General features: G+C 41.5%; 1 protein-coding gene across 6 annotated transcripts in view; it reads left to right on the forward strand.

Annotated features, from left to right (window-relative positions):
• fcho1 (FCH and mu domain containing endocytic adaptor 1) overlaps positions 1–14933 on the forward strand; it is an 81625-nt gene that overhangs the window by 53888 nt on the left and 12804 nt on the right. For 5 of the 6 annotated variants that reach the window (XR_007570539.1, XR_007570538.1, XM_050054024.1 and 2 more), the window contains exons 9-18: positions 422–566; positions 747–864; positions 1040–1064; positions 3893–3953; positions 6109–6302; positions 6922–6946; positions 7110–7166; positions 8111–8162; positions 10403–10527; positions 11852–12982. Coding sequence is in view for 4 of the 6 variants with exons in the window: in XM_050054024.1 (XP_049909981.1) it covers positions 422–566; positions 747–864; positions 1040–1064; positions 3893–3953; positions 6109–6302; positions 6922–6946; positions 7110–7166; positions 8111–8162; positions 10403–10527; positions 11852–12982 (1933 nt within the window). In the remaining 2 variants the exon portion in view is untranslated. The remainder of the gene's footprint in view (positions 1–421; positions 567–746; positions 865–1039; positions 1065–3892; positions 3954–6108; positions 6303–6921; positions 6947–7109; positions 7167–8110; positions 8163–10402; positions 10528–11851; positions 12983–14933) is intronic. The other variant, XM_050054027.1, reaches the window with a different exon arrangement.

The raw sequence follows: 14933 nt of genomic DNA on the forward strand, positions 1-14933 counted from the left end.
TGAGGCTAAAAACAGAGTTCATATGATGTTTTTCGAAACAACTTTTTATGTCGCGGCTGCAGCACACTTGGATCACTATGGATGAGCAGTATGGAGGTACTCTGTGGATTCAATTTTGTTTTCTTGGACGTTAGTCTGGGGCGCCGTCTACCATTAGGTATGCTAGCCGCTCCACCCGCTGATCTCCGCAAGGGATGTGAGGACTCTAAAACTTCACCAGGGCCTCCGTCAGCATATGGGTGAGTAGATACTGGCTGAATTTTCATTTTTGGGTGCACTATCCCTTTAAACTAGATGCATCATTGCATAAGACATCATCACACTGAGCTTTGATAACAAACAGTATTTTTCATGGCACCTTTTGTAATACTACAAGCTTTTTAAAGGACCAAATAATCATTCTTGCTCTGCTCTGCTGCAGGTTCACGAGGAATTCAAGCAGAATGTGGAAAACATCGGCATTGATAACCTCATCCAGAAATTTGCAGAGCAGAAGGGCACGGGCAAAGACAGGCCAGGTACAATTCAGCTCCCTAGGATGGATTCTTGGCTTGTTTCCAGTAGAGGTGATACAAAAACACAACTTCAGCAGTTCACATAATGCTAAAAAAAAATACAACACCAACACTCAAAACAGAATAATGGAGGCAGAATTATTCATTGTGACAAAATACAAGACTTGACTACATGCATATCTTGTGTTTTTGAATGCTCTTTGTTCTTGTCAAACCGTCTGTCGTCTGCAGCTCTGGTTGGTTTTGAGGAGTACATGACAGCTTTGGCACCAGAAGGTGGGAAGAAGAGTCGAGCAAAAGCCTTCAGGATCCCCGGCCTTGGCAAGAGGGACAAGGAGCCAGACTCTACGTGAGTGCACGCACACACTAACACAGAGAAACAAACATGCTGTGCTCTATGAGCCCTGATCTTCTGAAATTGAATCTTGATGTTCGTTCTTTGCTACTGGCTTCAGTCTGAGTTACTGCTGAATAATGAAAAATAATACATCTATGTGTTTTGTTTTGTTGTTTCATATTTGCAGAGATTCAGCAGTGACGGAGACCCCGGTGAGTATCAGATATAATTCACACCCAAACACTGCAGCTCCAAAACCATTGACTCAATTATCAGTTCTGTCTGACTCCTAAAGCTGCAGTTATCCCCGCAGACAAATGTGTTGTAGAGCACTTCTGTACTGTGAGAGGAGTGTGTGCGTGTATTTTTTCGGGGAGGTGCAAGGAGAAGCATGCACAGGAGTGTGTTTGTATTTGTGGAAAGAAGGTGAGTGGGAAATCACGAGTGTGTTTGATAATGGCATGACTGACGGTGTGGGGTTTCCCAGGTTTATTCCAGTACTTCTGAGAAGAGGTTTATGTGATTCTTTGGCAGCGACAGAGGAAATGCGTAACTGCGTGTGAGTGTGTGTGTGTGTGTGTGTGTGTGTGTGTGTGTGTGCGCGAGCCAGCGCGTTTGTTTGTGAAAGGGCTTTGGACGCTGCTTTCTAACAGACTGATGTGGTAGAGTAAACTGCAGGTCACAGGGCCTCTGGTGCTGCTATTTTATACTTTCAAGGGCATTAAGTTTCTGACTGTGGTGTAACAGGTATTAGTTATATTGGCAGAGGTCCATTCTACAGTCCATTCACCGTCTATATTCAACATTATGACAGTTATTATCAGAAGAAAAAGAAAATTTGCAAAAGTTGCAGTAATACAGATTGATTATTGTGTCTAGCTGCTGTCTTTAGATCATAATAGTCTGTTAATTACTTAAGTGTTTTACCCAAAATAGAGTGCTGCAACGACAACGCTTTATTGAAGGTCAACCCAGAAGTTAGCCCTGGCTGGTGGGATTTTTCCATTGGCAAACAAAGATTTATTATACTCACACATTTTGTTCAGTATGATAATCTTAGAGAATGAACACCAATTTTATGATTTTGGATGCGAAAGCAATTGCCATAGTTAGCAACACCCTTTTTTCCAAGACACCTAAACGCTTCAAAAATTAAAAGTTAGTTAATTACTGCTGTATTTTATTTCAGAGAACAGAAATATCTCTTAAGATTGTGTTAACCACAAACATTTTTCAGGCATTTAATCAAAAACTCATTAAAAAATGTATTAGATTCAAGACATGCAAACATGCTAACACATCTCCAGGTTTTAGAATTGATTCCTGCAACACTCTATATTATCGGGTGTCTGAAGAGACGCTGACTTTAATGAATCAGTTGCTGGATAATATTTAGATACTGGGGAAAGTTACAGCCTGTACAACTTAAAGCTGCATTTATTGATTTTTGGCCACCAGAGGGCAAAAGACATATCATTGCCTTATAAATGTACGAGTAAGAAGTTGGCTGTATCAGTGTTAACAATTGCCTACTTAAGCCCCATTTCCACTGAGCAGAACAGTACAGTTCAGTTCGGTATGCTTTTTTTCCATTTCCACTGTGAAAAGTTGTGGATAGTACCAATGGAACCGCTCCGTACTGTCCCCATTTTTGGTCACTATAACTATAGTAACTATATAATGAAAGGATGTTTAGCAGCAGCTGTAGTCTGAGAAAAAAATAACTTAATTCACATGGTTGACTGCTGGCAACTTTTAAGGTGGAATATTATCTTGTTATTTTACTCAATGTGTGTGTTGATGATGCGACTCATCAGCACACCCTAAACTTCATATGACAACTTTGACCATTCCATTATTTTTCATTGTCTCTCATGGATGACATATTCTTTTAGTAATGAGTGGATCTTTAAGCGTTTAAAAAATATATATTCATTTTGACTGGAATATGTGAACTGCATGTATCCCAATCCTCACTTGGAGGAAAAAAAAGCATTGCATAAGTCCATTATCCACTCTGACATATCTGACTCTTTAGCTGCTAACTCCACTTTGTTCACCAGCTAGTTGCTAACTGTGTCTATCTGCTGTTTGGTGCGGAGCAGGTAACATGCAGTGGGTTTTTAGAACTTTTTGCTGAAAAACAACTATTTGTTGTAGCATAACGATGCCACGGGAGCACTGAGAGTGAACCAGAACAGTAAAGTTGCGGGCCAGACAGACTGACGAGATGAAACTTGCGATAAAGCTCCATAAAGCCAAGTTGACCTGCAGATTTAGGTGTAGGTTTATCACTACAAGCAACAATTTTACTTTGTTTACTACTACCTGTAGTTAATTTGAGTCAAACTGTAGTTAAGCTGCTCCTGCAGTTATACTTTTACAGTCTAATCACACAGTTATGCATTAACTACAGTGTTCTGAGTGTTCCTCAATCAGATTTCTTTCAGTGTGATCTGATCAAAAAAAAGAATGGATACAGTTACACTTGTCATATCAACGTAACCTACCAAGATCTGTTTACTGAAATCAGAATCAAACACCATCTGTATATGTCCACACTTAGTCTAAAAATAACTGCTCCCACGTTGGCTGGATTGTAAATCAGGCCTCCCTCATGTCTTATTTTGAAGATCATATGACTACAGCTGACGTGTAACCAGACATCCCGGTACGTAGACATGATTTAAATCAAACTGGAAGCACACCTGCAGCTGTATCACACAGCTGTTTGTCCTCCTTGCAGTAACGTATTTAACAGTAGCTAGGCACTGACTAACACCTTTCATAACAGTTGTAGCGTCTGTGTTTTCACTCACACAGACTCTGATGGAAGCCTCTCAGCGGTACACGCAAGCTGCTGAGTTACACAGTACGACAAAGCACTTCTGTGTGTCAGATATGTGGCTGAAGTGCCATTTGTCTCCATGTTGCTGACCCAGCTGGTGTCTGACTCCCTCTCTCTCTCCTGTGTGTGTGTGTGTGTGTGTGTGTGTGTGTGTGTGTGTGTGTGTGTGTGTGTGTGTGTTCATTCATATAGAATTCACCCCTGGAAGTAGACGACGAGGGATTTGTCATCCGAGCTGACAGCACACAAAATGATATCCTTTTTCTGCTCAATAGGTTTTTTTCCGTGCCACACTGTGAATATAATTACAGAGGGTGAAAAATTAAAGAAAAAACAATGATTGTCAATTATCACTTGAGCTCTGTTGGACAGATGAACATCATTCTTCCAAAAGATTGAATGCAGGGATACTCAACCTGCTTTGCCCAGGGGCCACTTTTGCAAAATGACAGGAGACCAGCAGCCAGTTAATAAACAACCATTCATAATATTTATCAGTACAAGAATTTTCTGTTTTCAGCCTTTTGTTTGCTGTCCTCATTTTTGCAAAGAGGCAAATCCAGTCACTGCAGCACCACACAGGTCAGCTGTATGCAGGGGCGTTTTGCCCGGACCTCTGTCAGTGGGTCAGAGGGATCCTCCTCTGGCACTATTTTGTAAAATAAAAAACACTTTGATGCATTCTTAAGCACTCTGGCACCTTATTTACATTCAAAGTAAAAAACAAAATCCCAGTGTGAACCAATTTATATTCATGTGAATTACAAAAACTGTTGGCCAGATTTGGCTCACAGGCCACAAGTGTTTTATTGTTGTGATGATGGTGGGGAGTGCTGTCCAACACATCGGTCCAAACTGTTCCACCAAATGACTGTGAATCTTTTTAAAAATCCAATTAAGTTGGAAACACAGACTAATTTTAGATTCATAAAGATATCACCTTGTGACTCCAAAAAGGCCCGTAACTGAGATGGAGGTTTTTTAAATGAGGAGTAATCAGAAAGCCAGAGGTGAGAGGCGGATTTAACCAATTTATTTACATAAATGGCCGAATTCATGGCCTCATTAGCTGTAGAGCTCTAGACAATTATAAAGGCCTCTACCCTATTTGTGGGTGCAAATGACTTAATGCATCCCCCTCGTTAAATGCAGACGCAGTAAATGCCTGCAGGGGATAAAAATGAATTGTCCTCCTAACCTCAATACTCCACGTCCTAACTCTCCAGCCCTGATCCATTTATCAGCAGCAGCTCTCAGTCCTGACAGCTCAGAGATAACAACTCTTCCTGACTTTGTCATCCCCCCCATCGAGCCCCCCGCCTGCTCAGAATAGATGGTTCACGTTCATCAAAAACCCCCATGCTGGAAAACGTCCCGTAGTTTCTCTGAATCTTCTAAAAAACACAAGACACACCTCACATAACATGACACAACACTTTCAAGTGCAGCAGCGTGCCATCCAAACAAAGAGGAAGGGGAAGTGAATTTAGCTGTGGGGGTGATGGTGCAGCAGGAAGTGGCGGTTTTGCTGTTTGAAGCTCTGCAGCCCTCACCTCCATTTGTGTTTTCAATTTAGTTCAGCTTTATTGTCATTTCACTGTATGTTTGTTGTGCAGGGCAGAATGAGAGGGCATTTCTCAGAGATCTCAGATGCAAATGGCAACAGGGGACAAAAAGTGTTTATGCAGAAGTCATTATCTGAAATAATATAGATAGAGAACAACTTAGATATATATTGAATTTTGCCGTATTACTGTAAATATAGGTAAGAAAGTCAAGACTCTGACCTCACACAGCAGAACATCCCACATTCATATGAGATGAAATGAAGACGAGAATGATTAGTAGACATTAGATGTTGATATTTACATCAACTTTAAGTTTTTCAATGATCATATAAAATACATTTGTCTTTCAGTAATACAACACAGTGATCCTGGAAAGTGATAACAGTACAGTAAACCACAATTAACTCTAATGTACAGTAACAGACGCTCAGTGCGTTGTAACATATTGGCAGTAAGCAGTAGTTTTTAATCTTTCCACAATTGTGCACAAGTAATTAAGGATTTATGCTGCTTACCTTTGAAATGTTATTAAGCTTCAAGGTCATTCTTGCCATATATGATACTCAATATACAGGAGAACTGATGCAGTAAAAAAAGACAAAAAGAGAGAAAAGAAAGTATAATAAGTAACAGAAAAATACAATGCTTGCAATCATATGTAGCACTGATTCAGTGATCTATACGCTTAGTATTAAAAGTGTGCTGATATTAAGTGGCTGTATTTGGAGGTGTTCGCATTTGATTTAGTGTTTTGCACGTTGCATTAAGTTTCAGTTAAGCAACAATCATAAAATACTGAAACATGAGCTTGTTCTCCTTGACCATCCTCTCTCTCTGTACGCTGCTCTGAGGAGAAGGAGAGCAACTTTTACTCCAGTGACTCAGACTTTGATGACGAGGAGCCCAAGAAGTTCCACATCCAGATCAGACCGGTGGCGAGCAGCAGTCGCAATAACTCCGCTGCCACAGAGAAAGAACTGAAAGCCACCGTCGGGGCGCTCACTCTGCCACCCAACAGAGGGGTCCGGCAACAGGTTGTGTTTCGTATTTCTGTCATGTTCTGTATGTTTGTTAGGATCCCTCTGAAGACATCAGCATTTTACCCCAACATGCATAAATCTAAAACTTCTCATTGTCAACAATTCCCACAAAAAAAGACAAACCAACAATGAATTGATCCTGCCCACAAGTTTTGTCTGTATAGCCATAGCCTGATATAGTATCTTAGTCATCCTCTTGTTACTATTAAAAACACATCACTGTCCCACTGGGAGACATGTTCCTTCATTTCGATCAACAGGGCACTGCAGATTATTTTGAACCCTGCTACTGTAAATGCTAACAAGATCCCCAAATGCATGTTAATTTGCAACAATCACGATTTATTCCTGTTGGACTAACTCAAATCTACAGTGTCCAGCTGTTTTGGGAAATTACGTCCTTGTCTTCAACAATAGGAACCAGTGGGCTTGAACCTGAATGCAACAACTGTGTACAGGTGTCAGAAAGTACTGAGAAACTGATTTATTCTTTCTTGTTTTTTATCTTTTTGTGGGACTTTTTTACATTTAAAAAAAACAAGAAGAACACCATGTTTTTCCTTTGTATGAATCCGCTGTATTGATCAAGTCTGTCTCCCTCTCTTGACTTCAGGTGTCAGTCAAGCGGCATCTCTCCAGTAAGTTCAAATGTGTCTGAATATTTTCTGGGTTATTAGTGTTTGTGAATGTGCAGCAAATCTCTTTCCTGCACAGTAAAGCAGTGTGAAAAATACAGTATGTTGTAGTCTGTTTACTGTATCTTAAGGTAAAGACTTCTGTAAAGCTGTTGTGTCTCTGCAGGGAACTCGAGTACTGCGGGAGGTCGCTCAGAAGAGAGCGAAGGTGCCTCCCACAGGGGTGAGTCTGATTTTACTGTCTTGTTTTCCATGTTTATGTTCCATCTGTCTGTCAGGTTCTTTTTTATATATATATTTTTGTATAAAGCTGAAACGATGAGTTGATTAATCAATCGATCAATCAACAGAAAATGACTCGGCAGCTCTTTTCATAATTTTGATTCTGTCACCTTTGGCCTTTGTAAATTATAATGGGATTATTTTTTGTTAACAATTTCCTACGTTCTTAAGGCCAAAAGATGAATTGATTATCAAGAACATAATCATCAGATAATAATTATTGCAGCCTTAATTTTGTAGCAATCGGTCATGTCATGTTGTGCATTTCTACCTGGAATAGGTGTTTAAAGTTTCTATCCTTTCATTCATTAACAGGATGAAAACTATTTCTTACACACAACCACATCTGTAGATCTTCAGTGATTATTTCTTCCTGCAGCGTCTCTCTACCTCCAGCAGCCTGTTTAGACCCCACCTTTCCCTCCAGACAGCAAATCTCCTCTTTGGCTGACCTTGCATGAATAGCCACCCTCCATTAGTCACACCCGGCCCTCTGCTCATGCTCCACAGCATGTTTTATCACCGTCAGGTTCGTTAGCTGCCAGCAGGTTAGACTGGAGGCTACAACCTGCTGCTTCACATCAGCGGGGAGTCGCACTGTCTTAAATCCAGAGGCGGCAGGATTAACGATGAGCGCCTTATTAAAGCGGTTGCTGTGCAGTGGTGGCTGGAGCTGAGTGAGACCGGGCTAATTGCTGGTATTTATCAGAGAGAAGGTAATGGCTGATGGGTTTTCCCTCACGTCGCCTCATCGCTCGATCTCATCCTCCCATCAACGCTGTGACGAAGAACACCAAGCTGCTGATTAGTCCTGATTAGGGAACATCCTCTGCAGTGAGTCACTGCATCTCATTGTGTGTGTGTGTGTGCTTTGTCTCATTACAGATGGAGAGCAGGAGGGCCTACGCAGGTCCACCTCCAGTCCTGATCACAGCAGGTGAGACGGCTCTGCCCTTCATATCTCATATCTGTCTCTGAGCGGTGCAGAGAGGGAGACGTATTTGGAGGTTAAATTGCGTCATCAGTGGCCTTTTCAGCGGTTTGAAGCTCTTCAGGTTTCCTCCTCAAAGTGTTTCCGTTGTCACATCCTTGTTTTATTTTTGGCCGTCTGCTGGTTTTACCTTTGTCACCTCACTTTTCTCACTCTTCTTTCCTTTGTCTTACATTCCCCTGCAGCTCAGACAGAGCACCATTTTCTTTTACTTGATTTTAATCGTTTTAAAGAGCACCTTTGCAGTAGATACAATATATCATGTATGCCTATGTGGATATCTAAACATTACACCCATACGTGGTCTTGTTATAAAATCATGGGTGTTAATCACTTGCAGTAACTGCCTCCCTTTAATCTACTGGGAAGATTTTTCAACCTGGCTGTAGGAGTTTGCTCCCATCCCAGGCGCAAGAGTGTTAGTGAGTTTCAACATCATTGGGTGATAAGGTTTGCCTTGTTGTCAGCATTCCAGTTCCAGTACTCAGTAATTTATTTGTTGTATTGCATCCACTTTTCATAATGTCATAATGTCAGATGTCTAAGGTGCAGGACAAATTTCTGATTTTTTTCTGATAATAAAGTGAATTCGAATCAAATGTTATGCTCAGAACAGCCACACTCAAAGGCGGAGTGAAAAGTGAGCCATCATAGAGAAGGAGGGAGACACGATAATGGTTAAAATATGAGTATAATAGTATTTTCACTCAGTTGTTCATATGAAAAGTGACAAATAGTGTCAAGAATGAACAGAGACCTAAAGAGAGTGGTTAAAGTGCTGGCTCCTTTCTCACCTCCACTCACCTGATCAATCACGGCATGAAACGGGTGGGAATGTCAGATTGTTGGTTTCTGAAAGTTCTGGAGGCAGATCCTCCCAATCCAGTATTAGAAAGGTGTGGATGGAGGAGGTTTCCTAAGCTGTAGACCATTCGCCCTAGCCCAAACCATGTCTTTGGCCATATGCTGTAATTTCATACATAATGAGGACAGGTTTACCTCATATTAAAGCTATAGTTGGTAACTTTTATGAAAATAACTTTCAGTCATATCAATTGCTCCATGAACTGCAGTCAAACTTGGCAGCGCTGATCAAATATGAATTTAGTCTGTTACTGCATTGCCTTTTTCTTGCCTCATATTTTTTTAGAAACACATTTTAGTGTAAGCTACTGTTACGCTGTAAAATTAGAAAGCCGGTCTGGCTTGTGGGCGATGCTTGGTTCTCTGTCTAACTGTATTCACATGGCCAGGTCACAAATTTTCTCATTTTACAGCTGAAAAGTACCTTAAAATATGTTTCTGAAAACATTTGAGGTGAGAAATATGTAATGTAGTTACAGAATCTGAATTTCTATTTGATCAGGGCTGCTTAGTTTGACAGTTTAATCGCATTTCACGGAGTAATTGACAGCTGCTTTAGAGACTCCTTGGCTCTGTTTGTTTTTCTTCACACACAGCAAGGTCATTAGAAGTGCTACATGGCAATAGAGTAGGCAGAGGAGTTGGATTTTCACAGTTTATCTGTCTCATGTAGTGCTGTGTGAATATAGTGACAGTTATAGCAAATATGAAAAAGGCTATTATTTTTTTTATAAAAGTTACCGACTGTGGCTTTAAGAGTTACTTTCCTAATTTTCAGAGAAATTGATGTGTAGTTTTTTAACTAGAAGGCCACAAATCTCTCAGACTAGACCTTCATATTTTAATTGTACATTGAGAAAATAAAATGCTATCCTCTGCATTCAGAATGTGAAGAACTGGAAAACTCCCAGTATTCTGAACTGGGAGTGTTCACTTATTATTCCAAGATGGTCAATGCACTGGTTTGTTGATATGTCAGCAATTCTTCCTCTGAGTTTGGTGTGAACGTTTTCATAAAACAAAATCATGGACAGTAAATCATTACAATAGAGTTTCTTTAACTTTTATTCTTACATTTACAATTACAAAGTTTACAGACTTTACAGTTATGCAGAAGAAAAAAACAACTCAGGATTTAGAGCTGGATTGCGGTTATTTTCCTGTTTTACGATGTTTATTTTCATCCTTCACAATTCCCCAACTTCCTCATCTCTCACTTACACCCACATATCTGTTGTCACTTTATCACATCTCCTCCTCATCACTCTACTGCTCTCACTCTCCCTGATCTTCTTCTTCACTCCCTCTTTGTTCTTCATCAGGTTAAGTTCAACGGCATCGGGTTCAGACAGTCTGTTCGGACCTCCGCTGGAATCGGCCTTCAAGTCCAAAAGCTTTGATGGTCGGGAACAACTCAGAGAGCAGAGCGCTTTTGGTGCGACTGAATGTAAGAGAATATTTTCATTGTCTATTCATATTGATTATGTATTGGCCCAAATATAAGACCTCCCCTTTTCCAACTGCTGTTTTTGATGTAAATAAATACTGCCACAATCAGACTAGTCCTGGTGGGAAACGTCCCTGGGAAAAGATGGTCTTTGTCCTTTATCCTCTTACAAAAGTTAAACATCAAATACTAAAATTAAAGGAAAGTCTGGTAATGTACAATGAGTATGACTGCAAAGATTTTTCAAATAAACTGTATATTAAGCCACACTCAAGAGGGGCATGTAAATCAACTTAGTTGCAACCGAGCTGATTTGCTGTCTGATATGATCAAAAAATGGACCCCAAATGTGCGGTATGACTCAGATGACAAGTATTTAATCTCCCCTAAATAAAGACAGGAATCATATCAGTGAGCCACTTCTTAACACAAGAAGGGGAGGTAGATATCCGTTGTCTCAAAATAACCCTTTTAGCTATAATCATAAAAAACATTAAAGCCTTCTGGGTCTCATATGGCAGTTTTTAGGGAGCATTCAGAACATCCCAAAACAGCAAGTACTGTACACAGCCTGGTCCATTAGTTCCCCAATGATTATACTGAGTAAATGAAATATTTCCTCCCAAGCCCTTTTTTTTTGACAATTGTCCTTCGATCCTATTAGGTCCGGTCTTCTAAAGTGAACTGGCTGAAGTCTCGCATTAATAGAACGCTCTTTAATCCTCCATCCCTTCATCCCAAAGCTCATCAGATAAAGTCGGAACCAATTTCCTTACTCCAAACCTCCTTCAGATGACTACAACAGATTGGGATATCAGATGTTCACAGACAGGGATGTGAGAGATGTGGTTGTAGGAAGTGTGTTGGAGGGGGTAACGTGTCAAACTGAACAAGAGACTGCTCTACAACGTTTTTAACCTGCAGGAAACAAAAGAAACGGCTATTGGAGAGACCAAATTTAGGCTGTAGCTGGACAAAAGAGGCACTCTTTTCCTGTTGATAAAGAGGTCGCTGATTGTGAATCATTTTTTCAGACTCTCTTTGAGGTTTTTGGGTACTTGCTCCGCTCAAAGAGAACACCTGCTTTTATGAATATGTAAATGTGTAGTGCTCAGAATTAATATACCCCCACTCTTCATTAGAAATATCCAGGAAAAAATGTTATATTTGGGGCAATTTGGTAAAATGAGGCTCAGATGTTTGATATTTTGAACTTTTTTGTCCAATTACATTTTTACAAGTTCTCAGTTTACTGCTGGTATTGATAACGTCTGAATTTCTGCATAGTGTTGATACCCTGTAATGTGTTTAATGTGTGTGTCAGATGCCGCTTTCTCGTCTGACTCCTCCTCTCCGGAGAACGTCGAGGACTCCGGCCTGGACTCACCTTCCCATCAGCCCCTTGGGCCCTCCCCTGAGCCAGTGGGTTGGGCAGCTTGGCCTCCTGTGTCACAGAGTAAAGAGCAGACACAAACACTGGGACGACCTGCGGACCCTTTCCTCTCTGCTTTCCGTGACCCCTCCCCTGGTCGGAGCCCTCACTCGCAGGACGACCCTGCCAGCGTCTGGTCCATCGCCTCGTCACGTCCCTCTCGTGTCCCCCCAGACATGGACCCCTCATCCATGCGGTTCCCTGCTTTCTCCCAGTCCCTTCCTCCACCTGAGATGGAGTCATCGGTGTGGAACTGCAAACACATTCCCCCCGAGGACCCCTTCCTCGCTGCGTTTGAGAGGACTGTCACCCAGGAGACTTTAAACCTGTCTGATGCCTGGGCGCGTCCACCACCTCGCACAACCCAGGAGGGCAGGGGAATGGAGGTGCGAGGGGACCCATTCTCCATCGCCCTCGTCGACACTAAGACACTCCCAACCTCTTCCTCCTCCTCCTCTTCATCCTCCTCCAATCGTAAAGACAGAGACAGGAAACGAGACCAGAGCCTCCCGCCTCCTGTTACTTCTGATGACCCGTTTGCAATCACGATGATTGGCAGCCCAACGCACCAGTCGTCGCTGGCTGCAGCAGCTGGGTTAATCCCTGCACACAGCAGCAGCAGCAGCAGCGGCAGCAGTAGTGGTGGTGGTGGTGGCTCTACCAATAGCAATAGGCTGGTGCTTGATGTTAATTCAAGCTCTTTGCCCACAGCTCAGCCCAAGAAGGAGCTGATGCACTGGAACTCTGTCCACAACCCGTTTAGTGAAAGTGTCTCTGGAACGCTGAGCAGCTCCAAAACACAGGAGGGAGGAGGGAAAGGAGAGGGAGGGGGAGGAGGAGGAGGAGGTGGAGGAGGAGGGGAGAGGAGGAAACATCGATCATCAGAGAGTGAGCCACGCAGGAACGCCCCTCCACTCACGAGGCATTCGGGACCACAGGAGGATCTGTGTTTTTCCACAGACAAAGATCAAGACTGCCTGGATCTGAACACTCAGATATCATGCAGTATCACCTCACACAAGGGTACTGATTTCTTTTTTCTTTTCTGGCATTCAATTTTTTTATTGAGACAGGCTGCAAGTCGATCTTTACTCATTATGACAGGGTTTCATGAGCAGACATGATTAATAAACAGGGTGTAGAAAATACATAAATAGATAAAAGGTACATGCGAACGTGAGACACCCTGTCAACAATATGATGAAATGAAAAGAAAACCTGTCACATTCACAGGAGGTTCTTAGCTATGATTGAAATCTAAAAATCATGTGTCCCAACATGAAATCATTTCCTCCAAACTAAAAGAGTCCAAGGATGCTATCTCTACCCCACAAATGAGGTACAGTCCAAGCCACACTATATCAAGTAGAAGCCTTCAAGAATAAGTGCTGCAATGCTCACTTGCATCAGACTTAAGTCAATCGAGAGATAAAGAGGGAGGAAGAAAGAACGTATTTGGTGAGTAAGAGGTAGGCCTTCATACGATTTGTAATGACAGAGCATGATTCTGACGACTGAATGGAGTTCAGTGCCTCGTTCCACCACCGAGTGAGCAGCAGTAGAAGTTTTAAAGTGACTGTTTGATTACTAGTTGTTCATTTGCACATTGTACTGAATGAAAGAGAGTCCAGGTTGGTGGATGTCATGCTAGTGGGTGCTCTATAAGTGAGCATTAATGACTTGACCTTAATGTGACTAGCAACGGAGCCAGTGGAGAGTAATGACGAGTGGAGTGACATTTTGGACCATTTACAGAGGTTGCATGTTCAGAGGGGCATTACAGTAGTCGAGGCCAGTGAAAGGTAGACTCTATAGGAAAAAGAGAAGCTACTGAGCTCTCCTCAGGCACACTGCCGTCGAGCCAAGCATATATGGTTAAACACCATAAAAGGAGAACATCGACCATCTTCGTTCCACACTGAGTCTTTGTCATGGTGTGACTGGGGGAAAAAAATCAACCAAACGGGAAGTTGTCCTTTCTCATATAGTCAACTATTAGCCAGGCTAAACTACATCAACATATCATACAGTAAATATACCACAAGTTGGCTATCGTGGAAAATAAGTTAATATTCTCAGTAAAAATTAAAACCATAACAGTAAAATAACCTTCAGTTAGATTCACTGAGTTTTTACTGTTTTCCAAAACCTTCCAAAACCAACCATAGTAACTGTAAAACATACACATTATGAAGTGTTTAGTATTCTAGATCTGCCTCCTTGATAAATCAGAGGTCAAACCATCGACCCAGGAAACACTTTCACATACGATGCAGAAAAACTCTTCTACACTTCACTTAAATTCTGACTGCTAATAAAAGCTCACCTCTGAACTGAGACAGCATTTTTAATTAGTCAACATGAAGCCTAATCTTTCTATCGGGGGCCTGCCTGCTCAGTTGTTCATTAAGGGCTTATTCAGCTAAACCTTCTTTTATTAGTTGATAAATTAGCTGCAAGGACTTCTTTCTTTGTTAGAATTAAATATGCATATTACCTGGATGATGACAGAAACTATTAGCTCAGATCGTTTAATGGTTATTAGTTCACCAAGGGTCTATTTACTCACGTGCTGTCAGGGCGAGGATGATTGACTGGTTCGAGGGCTGATTAATTTGTGAATTGACAGGAACTATTTTGATAATTTATTAATAATTGACAATTTGTCAGGCAGAATTGCCAACAGTTATCTGGTTGAAGACTTCAGGAAATTGTGGGTCAAAAAATGTTTGTTATATCCGCTATTTTCTGACAGTTTTTGAAGAAATAATAAATTAATCAACTGATCAATGATTATCATCAAAAACAATTATTAATTGCAGCTGTAACTTACTTTGTTTAGATTATTAATAATATGAAAAACAGTCATTTCGGGGCATCGGTGGCGTAGTGGTAGAGCAGGCACCCCATGTACAAGGCTGTTGCCGCAGCGGCCCGGATTCGAATCCAGCCTGTGGCCCTTTGCTGCATGTCA

The sequence above is a fragment of the Epinephelus moara genome, chromosome 10 (genome assembly GCF_006386435.1).
Source record: "Epinephelus moara isolate mb chromosome 10, YSFRI_EMoa_1.0, whole genome shotgun sequence".
Lineage (NCBI taxonomy): Eukaryota > Metazoa > Chordata > Actinopteri > Perciformes > Serranidae > Epinephelus > Epinephelus moara.